General features: G+C 45.8%; 2 protein-coding genes and 1 long non-coding RNA gene across 3 annotated transcripts; all 3 read left to right on the top strand.

The window, feature by feature from the left end:
* The first annotated feature begins 157 nt into the window (after positions 1-157).
* LOC123098247 (uncharacterized) lies at positions 158-1112 on the top strand. The gene is made up of 2 exons (XR_006447687.1): positions 158-471; positions 555-1112. It is a non-coding gene; the product is annotated as an uncharacterized lncRNA (long non-coding RNA).
* Positions 1113-1696: 584 nt separating this feature from the next.
* LOC123098246 (expansin-A24) lies at positions 1697-2938 on the top strand. The gene is made up of 3 exons (XM_044520185.1): positions 1697-1856; positions 1959-2283; positions 2353-2938. The coding sequence occupies exons 1-3, from the start codon at positions 1712-1714 to the stop codon at positions 2660-2662; spliced, it is 780 nt and encodes a 259-aa protein (XP_044376120.1). The 5' UTR covers positions 1697-1711; the 3' UTR covers positions 2663-2938.
* Positions 2939-10258: 7320 nt separating this feature from the next.
* LOC123100145 (expansin-A24-like) lies at positions 10259-11257 on the top strand. Its single transcript, XM_044522118.1, has 3 exons — positions 10259-10403; positions 10511-10835; positions 10910-11257. The coding sequence occupies exons 1-3, from the start codon at positions 10259-10261 to the stop codon at positions 11217-11219; spliced, it is 780 nt and encodes a 259-aa protein (XP_044378053.1). The 3' UTR covers positions 11220-11257.
* The last annotated feature ends 1156 nt before the right edge of the window (positions 11258-12413 follow it).

Raw genomic sequence — 12413 nt, 5'->3', positions numbered from 1 at the left:
TCTAATAAGTTTTGCTTTATTTGAGGGCTTTCTCATTTTTTTATAGGAAAACGATCTATTTCATCCGGATGATTTCTTCAGCTCGTAAACCGTCTGTTGTGTGCGCCACGTGTCCCCTGAGGACCAGCCACCGCTTCTCCTGCAACCTTATCTTCAAGCCCCCTCTCTTCTCCACACGTCTTCTCTTTTCCCCTTTTCCTCCTCCTTCCCCAGTAGTACTAGAGGAGAGGATGAGGCTCCCATCCCATGGCGAGCACCACGGCCACAGCTGAGAACCGGGAGGGGCGCCGCCGACAGCAGCTTGATGCTACTCTACCCCGAACATTGTTGCTGCTGCAATCATAAGGGCGAAGCAGCCGCTGTTGTTTGCGTCCTTGCCATGGCCGCTGCTGTTGCATCCTCGGCTCCTCGCCATGGCTGGGAGAGGGGCGACACCGGCACCGGAACGGCGCGGTTGCAGCAAGGTTGAGGGTGAGGGCGACTCCGGCCAGCACCGATGGAAGCCTCATGCTCGCCACTGACACTCTCGCGCTGCAATCCATGCGTTTTTGCAGCAGCACCATTGTTGTGACGGGGCACCTCCCTCAACTCCGGCAGCAATGGAGCTTCATCGGCGTGCCGTCGGTGCTGTGTTGGAGTTTTGCTGTGCCGTCGGGGCTGCAATGAAGCGTCGCCCGAGGCTGCAATGAAGCATCAGTGGTGCTTCAATGGAGTTTCGCCGGCGCATCGCCGGGTCGTTAGGCTGCAATGGAGCTCCGCCGGTGATGCATTGGAGCGCTGTTGGTGCTGCAATGGAGCTTCGCCGGCGTTGTCGGTGCTGCGCTGCAGCTTCGTCTCGCCCCTGGGGATTGCAATGGAGCTTCACCAGGGAGGAGGGGGTGTCGTCGGGGGGCTGCACTCGATGTTGCCATGGATAGCACGCATCGGCTCCCCGTGCTGCGCCAGATCGGACGTTCACCAGCGTCCAGATCGTACGGCTGGTTAGGCGGATGATTTTCTGCACAAATCATCCGACTTATCCGTAGTAGCCACCTTTTTTATATTATATCGTTCCGCGGTGTATTTAAGGTTTGTGCTTTATTTATAAAAGGGGCCACGCACCTTTGCATCCAGACGGGACGAGTTCAACTCGATAGATCTTCCTTAACAATTCTATGTTTCTTCAGGAACAAGCCATTACGTTCCCTCATGCCGGTGGGCGCCGCCGATGCTTAGGACCAGGTGCGGCGATCCGTACGATTCAAGGAACAGGGCAGACGCATCCTTCCTCACACGAAGGGACGCAGCAAATATCGCGCCCTGAAGTGAAACGTCAAGCAAGCACTTGGAAATCGCAGAACGCCGTCCATTTCTTCAGAAAGTGTTAAGCTAATACCGACGATGATTGAAGAGCTGATGTTATAAGGAAGAAGAAAATGGACCAGACGTGTCTGCGCGTACATAAAATATTCGGATTAGCCCGTAAGCCATGCATAGTGCGGCTGCACGAGCGTCCACATGCATGGGCACGCTAGCCCGCCTCTCTCGTAATGACCTTGCTGAGTCCCTCCAGCAAAGGCTATATATACACGGACACTCATCAAACTATGAGAACCAAATCCTCACTAGTACAAGAACAAACACATAAGCGACAACACACAGCTTCCCAGGTCAGCTACGTACAGATAGACGTTGGTGAGTTTAATTTGCAAGGGCATCCAGCGACAGACATATGACGTCGGCTCCAGCTCGAGCTATTGCGGTGGTGGCTCTCGTGCTCACGTGCTGTGGGCTGGCCATGGCCGCCGACAACGCGCCGGTATGGCTGAGGGCGCATGCGACGTTCTACGGCGGCGCCGATGCCTCTGACACCATGGGTAAGTAGCTTATTTCAAAGTCATGTATGGGCCAATTGAATAGTGAATACCACATCTCGTGCTGCCTGTTCTAAAAGCATACGTACGCTCAATTCAACGCAGGTGGGGCGTGTGGGTACGGCAACCTATACTCTGCGGGCTACGGCACGCGGACGGCGGCGCTGAGCCAGGCGCTCTTCAACGACGGTGCGGCGTGTGGTCAGTGCTACAAAATTGCTTGTGACCGCAAGCTTGCGGATCCGATGTTCTGCAAACCCGGCGTCTCGGTGACAATCACGGCCACGAACCTTTGCCCGCCTAACTATGCACTCCCGAGCGACAATGGAGGATGGTGCAATCCTCCGAGGCCGCACTTCGACATGGCGCAGCCGGCCTGGGAGAAGATTGGTGTGTACAAGGGTGGCATCATCCCTGTCATGTACCAGAGGTAACTACAACTTGAATATTTATCACTGTTATGTGTCTGTCTGCAAGTTACTAAAACCGATTTCTGCAGGGTTCCATGCGTGAGGAAAGGTGGGGTGAGGTTCAAGATCGCTGGTCATGATTACTTCAACCTAGTTAACGTATTCAACGTGGCAGCTGCCGGATCAATCAAATCGATGGATGTCAAGACCTCTAATTCAGACGCATGGGCGCCAATGGGTCGTAACTGGGGCGCGAACTGGCAATCTCTAGCGAATCTTACAGGGAAGATGCTCTCATTCAGATTGACCAACACAGATGGGCAGACGCTTGTGTTCAACAATATTGTTCCAGCTGGATGGACGTTTGGGCAAACATTTGCGAGCAAATTGCAGTTTTAACTAATTACTGTCCATACAACGATTTGGGATGTAATTGGTTTGTGAGCATACCATCATACACAGGAGGGATGGTTGGAATTTCTTTATTTATGGTGTGGTGCTTAAAAAATATTAGTTGTAAGTGCTACTTGTGTACATATATTGATTGATTGGTCACCCTCATGTAGCTCCAATTTCCTTGTACGTGTTTAACTTATTTTACATATTTGTATTTTTATTTATTTGCATGGTGTATATAAAAGATGATTGGTTCTACCGAGTTACCTTGAATGTTTATTCTCTCGCTTTAGTTGTTCATCAGATGACTCAGAAGTAACTATTCCAAGTCAATAATAATAACCCACTAGTATATATCATGGCTTTAGAAGCCATTCTACAATACAACCCTCTGGCGGATCCCATGCCTACATATATTTTGGTGTGAGAAATTCTCATCAAACAAACAAATTCCCTTTCAACTCAGAATTGGTGCTGGTTATCATGAAAAATCCACTTCAGATATAATCATGTAAAAGCCTACCAAACACAAAATGCAAGAAGAAAAGAAAAACTAAAAGAGTGCAACAGTTGATGGGATAATACAAGATAAACCTTGAGAATATCAGGATTAAACTAAATGAAAGGATGAGTAGAGAATGCACTCACCAGCAACATGTAGGTATATATGTGGAAACTCATGGAAGAATTTTTGGTTCAAGAGCTTGGATGTACAAGACAACATATCATACTCAGTGCAAAAATGACTAGCAATAGGAAGAATTTAAGATCAACATTCAAAACATACAAGATTATTATATGTAAGCCACTCATACATCGGACCGTGTGCAAATGGGTGCAGACATAGGTCGGCATCGATTATTTTTCACTCTTTCTTTTATCTCTGCACGTTTTATGGCCTAGTTTTTCCTCATAAACACGGTTATCTATAGATTTGTTTTTTGTTTTTCTATCTACGTGAAATGCGCAGGAGCATCCTGTCTCAAACAAGTTCCGTCAGAATAACATCAACACTTCTGCTTCGGTACACCCCCCCCCCTAAACACATCAAGGAAGGAGATCTCTCCATACCCCTTCATAATAAAGGGTAGGGTGGTCTTTTTTGAGAATAGGCCGCGAGATATATCAACAGTAACAGGCTGGCCCATTAGCGAACACTTCAAATAAATTAAAATAAAGGTAGGTTTTGAACGCTGGTCTTATAGATGCACCATTGCACCACAAGCCACTTTTTTTGTAATACATGTTTAACATTATTCAAATCAAGATTATATATTTTAAATATATGGTTCACATATTTCCTATAAACACTTAATATTTTTCAAATCCATGAACATTTTTTTAATATCGATTAATTGTTTCCAGATCCATGAACGCTTGGGCCAGCCCAACAGCGCCCGATGGGAGCGATCCTGTCGCATAGTTGGGCGAAGGCCTAAAGCTTATTTTTCTTTTCTATTTTTCCTTTTTCCTTCTATCTTTCTGTTAATATATTTTTTTCCTTTTTGAAATTTATTATTATTTCTGAAATTTGTTAAAAAAAAATCAGAATAGCAAAAAATGTTCCTGTTTTCTAATATTGTTTACATTTTTTTAAACATTCTGGAATTTCAAAAATTGTTCCCTTTTTCATTTCAATAAACTTTATAAAAATAGGTGGTTTGCAATTTGTGGTCAAAATTTTCATCTATTGTTGGGAATTTTTTAACAATTCTTGAAAAAGTGTTCAAGTTTGTAAAAAATTTGTACACAATTTGAAATTCCAAATTAGTGAAAAAAATCACGAAATGGTTAGGACATGAGAAAATTTTCATGTTGATTGATATTGACAAAAAATCCAAATCACAGAAACATTTAAATTCGGACCCGTCTGGCTTAGTCTGGCACACTCTTGCCAACTGGTTGTTGTTTTTGGACTATGGATAAATGACCTCAACTTTTGCAAGCAGGTGGGCATGCCCATGGTAGGTATCCATACCAGATTGAAAGAATTCTGACATCGTTTGCATGTTTCGGCAAGTCTGGCCATTTATTGGTCTTTTTTCATAGGAAAAACTCTAGAAAATGCAAAAATAATAATCTAAAACCTAAAAAATTAAACATGGTGCCTTGAATTGGATATAAGGCCGTGAAAAAAATTGGGTTCATTTCAAAGATGTCGAGAAACAACGTACTCTGAGACAAAGCCTTCTAGCCTATAAAACACCCTAAGCTCGACATGGTCTATTTTTGGGCATCCTTAAAATGACCCTAACTTTTGGAAACAGGTGGGGAATTCCCATGGTAGGCATCCATGTCAAGTTCGAATGATTTCGACACCATATCTAAGTTGCGACATGTCCAACCATTTGTCGACCTTTTTTGACCGAGAATGTGTTCATAAAAATGTGTTCCCTCAAAGGATGTCGATAAACAACGTGCTCTCAGATGGAGCATTCTGGCCTACCGGGACACCCTCCATTGAACATGGTATAATTGTGAACATTTTTGAAATGACATCAACTTAAAACAATTACTTAAAAGTTCTATTATGGTATTCCCAAAACATTCAATTTTTTGAATAAGTTTCAAAAGTAATAATAAAGTTTAGGTCATGGCCCAACTAAGCGATGACATCGCTCTCGCTGGGTGTGTTGCACCAGACCAAGCGCTCGCTGATTTGAAAAAAGTTTAATGATTCAAAAAAGGTCCCTGTTTTCAAAATTTGTTCACAAATTTAAAAAATGTTTCCTTTTTCAAACTTCTTCAAAAACTCAATAAATATTCGGAGAGTTTCAAATAATGTTCATGCTTTGAAAAAATTGGAATTTAAAAAACACTCATGTCCGTATTTTGTTCCGGGAATGAAAAATATTCATGTTCTTATTCTTGTTTTAGAATTTAAAAATTATTCCTGTTCGTACTTTTGTTCCAGGAAATTCTACACAAATGAAAAATGTTCCGGGAAATTCATAAAAAAGTGGTCTCAAGTTTTTGTTTGTATTTTCTATTTTCTTTTGAAATTCCAAATAAGTTAGTTTTCCTAAAATAATCAATTTTTTACAACTGTTGGTGTTCAAAATTATGTTTGGTCTTTTTAAAAGATGTTTGTGTTTTGACATTCTAGGGAATTTTGAAAGACAAAAACATTTTTTGAATTTTCTGTACTATTTTTGAAAATGTGAATTTGTATTTTTTTTTTGTTATTTATTGGAAGCGAATATTTTCTAAAGTTTTGAAGAAATCCTTGTGTGTGGCGCTGTTTATTTTAGCAGCTCCTAGTCAACACTTTAAGCGCCTGTTATGAAGCTGGCGCTCGCGCACATGCCAACGGACCGCGGTCCAATATTGCGCAAGCTCGGTCGCACGCTCACTCGCTTCGCCTGCTAGATATGAAAACATTTATGAATTTGAAAATAGTTCACAAGTTTGAAATACAATTCATGAATTTCAAAACTGTTCACGAGTTAAATTTTCAAAATTTCATGAATTTTAAAAAAGTTCACAAGTTTGAATTTTTTGTGAATTTGAAAATGGTTACTAGTGAAAATATTTAAAATATCATGAATTTGGAAAAAATTCACAAGTTTGATTTTTTTACTAATTTAAAAATTGTGTACGCATTAAAATTTTGAAAGTTTCATGAATTTTGAAAATGTTCAGAAGTTTGGAGAAAATTTGTGGATTTGAAGAAATGTGTCACGAATTTATAAGAAGTTCGCAAATTCAAAAGGAAGTTCGTATAAAGGGTAATATAAGCCTTTCGCAAATCGTACCCACCTCTGTACTTATATGTCATATAGTAGCATAGGCCCTGTCCTGAGCGATGCGGGGTTGTTGTAAGCGTGTACCTCTCAGGCGGTAAGAGTTAGTTTGCATGATTGTGCACACTTATATTACCCTTTTTATGTGTCTGTGTGGGGGGCGGGAGGGGGGTGCCGAAGTGGGGCTCTAATATCAACCGTGTGCAATCATGCAAAGTAACCACTTACCGCCTGAGAGGTACACGCTTACAACAGCCCCCACATCGTTCTCCCAGAAGCGGCACGGGTAGAACTTTGTGCTGCCACCGCCATCCCTCCCTCCTCCTCCCTCGCCTCGTCGACGCCACATGGCGCCTCCGGGACAGCCTTCTCTCGCATGTGCCACAACACATCCCGGATGAATCTTGAGTAGTGGCATTTGATGGGTGCGCGCCAGTGGTGCGTGGTTAGGCGCAGTGGCTTGGAGACTTGCCTCCCGTGTTGGGGGTCTCCATCAATGTCACTGGAGGCTCTCAACTGTTGCTGGGGATGACAACCATTATTCGCAATGAGTGGAAGCCAAGGCCGCGGCATCAGAGCTTGGGTGGTGCTCCTTCTGGGCGACGCAGCAGATCAAGGGATACATCTCTCAATTCTGGAGTTGTCAGGGGTGCTTACATATTATTTGGCCAGTACGTGTGCTCGCGCGTTTGCAGCTGCTCGCGATGGCCGCATGTGTGGATGGCCTTTCCCAAAGGTTACTCGGGAGCTAGCGGCGAAAGCCGAAGAGGCGGCTTCGGGCCATGGATCTTACGATGGTCTCATCGAAGATGCGGAGCAGAGGGTCATGGCGCAACGGGCTATGGGGTGGTCTGAGGCAATGGGGATCTAGGACCTTGCACCCCGATCATCAGGATGCATCGGTGGCAGACGTCGCACACATATCAGCGGATGACTGGTGCGCTTGAGTAGGTGGTGGCTAAGATGTGCTCTGGCATGCTGCCTAGAAGATGGGACTGCGACGCTAAATTGTTGATATGGTGGTGGCGCAAGCCATGAGGCGGCCCGGCGTGCAAAGATCTCACGCGGTGGTAGGGGCTGTGTAGTGGACCGGCCGGTCTCGTGGTTCGAGCAAGAGGAGAGCAAGGGAACACCGGGTGAAAACTTTGCCCTTGTATCTTGGCCTAGGCTGGCAATTGACCCCTTCGGGCGCTACTTTCTTCTTGAAGACTTTGTCGAGGCGTGATGCTTGGCTCTCTTCACAAAACATTCCAAGGGAAACCTCCTATCTCATCAGGATCGAACGATAGTGGCGCTCTACGTTATGCTCCCCTGGGAGAATTGTTCTTGCAGTGGTCACTAGCTGGAGGGACAAATGGATGCGTGAGGATGTGAGGGTCATTGCGATGGTCGCGACAATGGTTGATGGATGACTATGATGATGGCATTGAGACTTTTGTGGCGACGAAGGCAGGCGTGTGTGTGATGTCGGAGACGCGGCCATGGTTGCGGTATTAGACTCTTCTTCGGTGTGGCTGCAGGATTGCCTCGATTTGTTTGTTGTCATGAAGTTGAAGCTGCGCAGGGCCCCGGCGGTGACGATGACGGGCACTGGTGGTCCGTTTGGTGGTCTTCCACGGCGCCAACCTTACATATAGTTCTCCTCCATAGTTCTCCGTTAGAGTAGGAACCGCATTATCCTCGTCGTGGGTGGCTTAGTTCTGGCACGGACCTTCATATGACTCCCCCATTGCCTCTATAGTGTTGGTTGGGTCGACGATTACCTATGATGAAGTCAGAGTTGCTTGCTCACTGATTAGGAATGCCGATGATGCATGCTTGGGGAGGTGATGACATCGTGTGCTATCTCCTATGTGTGCTGCTAAGCGGTTTCTGACGCCTTTTTCCTGGTTTCTCTTTAATTAACCGATTAATTATGTTCTACTAATTACTTAATTAATAGATGAGGTAAATCTTTTGCCTCCATTATAAAAAGGACGCCGATAACAGCCACACGTGTGGGCGTTAAGGAATCTGCCCACACGTTCTGTGTGGTGCCTAAGAGGACCAGCCCACACGTCTGTGTGTTGGCAAAACAACTAGCGCCCACACGCCTCTTTTTTTTCCTCCCGGTCCCTCTTACACGCGTGCGTGTGGGCGAAATAGATAACGCCCACACGCCCGGTACGTCAAGCCTCGTACCTCGCGGTCCCGCACGCCCCACGTGACACTTTACCGCGCGCCCGCAGTTGCCATGGGCCGGACCCTCTCCATGTTCGTTTAAGTGCAGTTGCCATGTCGCTGAACTACAGTTGCCATGTCGGACAACTACAGTTGCCATGTTTTCTCGACTGTAGTTGCCATCTCAGGTCAAAGTTCTAGATTGCCATTTTTTGGACAACTACATCTGTTGCTATGTGTGGTCTGGTCTACTGTAGTTGCCATGATTTCAAAACTTTAGGAGTTGCCACCTACTAACACTAGGCAGTTGCCATGTAGCGCTACAAAAAAAGGCATGGCAAAAAAAATGTTCGGGTAAAAGAGAGAGTTGCCAGGTGCTCACAAGCACGCTAGGGCAGTTGCCATGTAAAAAGAAAGAGTTGCCATCTGCTTACGTGCACGCTAGGACAGTTTGCCATGTACCATGCAAAACATATGGCAACTGACATGTTCGGATAAAAAAAAGAGTTGTCATCTGCTTGCAATCACACTAGGGCAGTTGCCATATACACTGCAAAACACATGACAACTGACAGCTTGGGTGTGGGAGAGGAGGCGGGCGTGTGGGCGAGATGGCAAACGCCCACACATCAGCCCTTGTGCGTGACTAAAAACTGATGTATGGGCGAACTGCTAAACGCCCACACACCGGCCCCTCCGTGTGGTAAAACAGATGTGTGGGCGACATCTCTCACACACCACACACGCGAGTTGTCCTACGTGGCATACAAAATCAGCTAATTCGTGCCCAGATTCGTGCAGAAGTTACTGGACGATGATGAAGACGTGTGGGTGAGTTGGCTAACCCCACAGTGTGGGCGTTACACTTTTCAAATAAAAAAAAATCACGAACTGCTTGATACGGGAACAATCATGCTTATTCCATTCTACTAACCTCATGTAACTACCATACCGTGCAATCTCTGATGATGACCGACGAAACTTAGCAGACGATAAATCTAGCTAGATCACGCACCCGTGCACTGCCTCAACGACAACTCTCTTTTTCTTGAGGAACAAACAATTACGTTCTGTCATGCCCATGGCCGCCGCCGATGTTTAGGACCAGGTGCGGTGATCCGTTCGATTCAAGGAACAGAGGAGACACATCATTTGGCAGACAAAGGGGACGCAGCGAAACGTGGATGGAATACCCAAAACTAACAGTCAAAAAAGTCATGCAAATATCACCCCCTCAAAGTGAAACGTCAAGCAAGCACTTGGAAATCGCGAAACGCCGTCCATTTCTTCAGAAAGTATCAGGTAGATACCGATAAATAGTTGGTATTATAAGGCAAACAAAAATGGACCATACGTGTTGTTTCAAAAAAAAGGACCATACGTGTCTGCGCGCATATACAATATTAATCCGGATTAGCCCGTAAGCCATGGTGCGGCTCGACATGCGCACGCTACCCTCTCCTTTCGTGATGACCTTGCTGAGCCCCTCCACCTACGAATCAGCTGATCAGAAGCAAAGGCTATATATACGCGCACACACCTTCATCCAAACATCATCACACAGCTAACCATCAGAAGCAAATCCTGGCTGATACAGGAACAAACACATAAGCATCCCAATAACACACAGCTTCCTAGATCATCTACGTATAGATTAGTCCGCGAGTTCAATTTGCAGGGGCATCCAGAGACAGGCATGGCGTCGGCTCCAGCTCGAGCTATTGCGGTGGTGGCTCTCATGTTCGCGTGCTCTGGGTTGGCCATGGCCGCGGACAAAGCGCCGACATGGCTGAGGGCGCATGCCACGTTCTACGGCGGCGCTGATGCCTCTGACACCATGGGTACGTAACTAGCTTATCTCCAAATCCCTGTATAGGCCAATAGAACAGTGAATACCACATCTCGTTCTGCCTGTTCTAAAAGCATACACACACTTAATTCAACACAGGTGGGGCGTGTGGGTACGGCAACCTGTACTCGGCGGGCTACGGGACGCGGACGGCGGCGCTGAGCCAGGTGCTCTTCAATGACGGCGCGGCCTGCGGGCAGTGCTACAAGATTGCTTGTGACCGCAAGCTTGCGGACCCGATGTTCTGCAAACCAGGCGTCACGGTGACAATCACGGCCACGAACCTCTGCCCGCCTAACTATGCACTCCCGAGCGACAACGGAGACTGGTGCAATCCGCCGATGCCGCACTTCGACATGGCGCAGCCGGCCTGGGAGAAGATTGGTGTCTACAAGGGTGGCATCATCCCTGTCATGTACCAGAGGTACATACCTACACATGAGTATTTATCACTGTTATATGTGCCTGTGTGCAAGTTACTAAAACCGTTTTTTGCAGGGTTCCATGCGTGAAGAAGGGTGGGGTGCGGTTCAAGATAGCTGGTCACCATTATTTTAACCTAGTTAACGTGTTCAACGTCGCAGCGGACGGCTCGATCAAATCGATGGATGTCAAGAGCTCTGATTCAGACACATGGGCGCCAATGGCTCGCAACTGGGGCGCGAACCGGCAATCTCTAGCTAATCTTACTGGAAAGATGCTCTCATTCAGATTGACCAGCACGGATGGGCGGACACTTGTGTTTAACAATATTGTGCCAGCTGGATGGACATTAGGGCAAACATTTGCGAGCAAATTACAGTTTTAATTGAACATTCTCAACAGAACAATCTAGTAATGGTTGATTTTTTCAGATTAAATTTATTTATTTCTGGTGTGGTGCTTAAAAAATATTAATTGTAAGCACTACTTGTATGGATATATCCATTGGTTGGTCACCACATGTAACATTGTAACTCCAACATCCTTGTATGTATGTGTTTAACTTGTTGTACATATTTGTGCTTATATTAATTTGGCTGGTGCATATAAAACACGTCTGGTTCTACGGAGTTACCTCGAATGTTTATTTTATCGGTTTGGTTGTACCTCTGCCTTGGGTGACTAACAAATAACTGAACTAGGTAATTTTAAGATAACAATAAGAAGCATTTTAGCTTAGCATTGAGATTCATGTAAGTGCAAAAGAATGAGAATTCTACATCTAACGGCTCAACTAAGAAATGACTATTTGAAATCGGTCGAGAAATAGTTCTTTTACAACTGAAAATATATAACATGCATCGCCTACTTTCTTCTTCAAGGCATCGCCTTGGAAGCACTGACTATTTGTTGTCGGTCGTAGTATTCTTGGTGATCATGAGCGGGTGTTTGGGGTCGACATTTTTGTGACCTTCTTGGGTCCAGTGTGTCAACAACAAGTTGCATGGGTTCGATCAGCGTGCCGGCAGCACCGAACATTTTTGCTTATCGTCCTCCTTGTACTGGAGTGGTCTAGGTCCACCTCCTATAAGAGCATCTCCAGCCGTTGGCCCCTCCAGGAGGCATAAAAATCGCCGCCTGGGGGCGAGTCAACGGTATAATCTGCTCTGGGGGCGGTTGGGCACCCAGCCGTCGCCCCCAGGCGCCGATATCGGCCCATTTTTGGCGCAAATGTGCCCGCTTTCGGTGAAAAATGGCCCGATATCGGCGCGAATCGGCCCATATTCGGCGTGAATTCTCAACATAAATAATTTTTTTATCACATAGTTCATCACAGAAAATCAATAGAAATCAAATAGTTCAATACAAATTATATAGTTCAACAAATAAAAATGCATATTTCATCACACGTCGAGCTAGGCATCGCCCTTGAGCCTCCATAAGTGCTCCACCAGATCCTGCTGCGGTTGTTGATGCACCTGTGGGTCTCGGATCTCCTGACTCATACTGAGGTGGGCAGTCCAGGTTGCTGGTAGCTGGTGATCAACTTGGGCAAGAGGACCCTGCCTGCAGTATGGTT

This window comes from Triticum aestivum, chromosome 4D (assembly GCF_018294505.1).
Source record: "Triticum aestivum cultivar Chinese Spring chromosome 4D, IWGSC CS RefSeq v2.1, whole genome shotgun sequence".
Classification (NCBI taxonomy): domain Eukaryota; kingdom Viridiplantae; phylum Streptophyta; class Magnoliopsida; order Poales; family Poaceae; genus Triticum; species Triticum aestivum.
The sequence above is the reverse complement of the archived record's forward strand: the minus strand, read 5'-3'. Positions and strand labels throughout refer to the sequence as shown.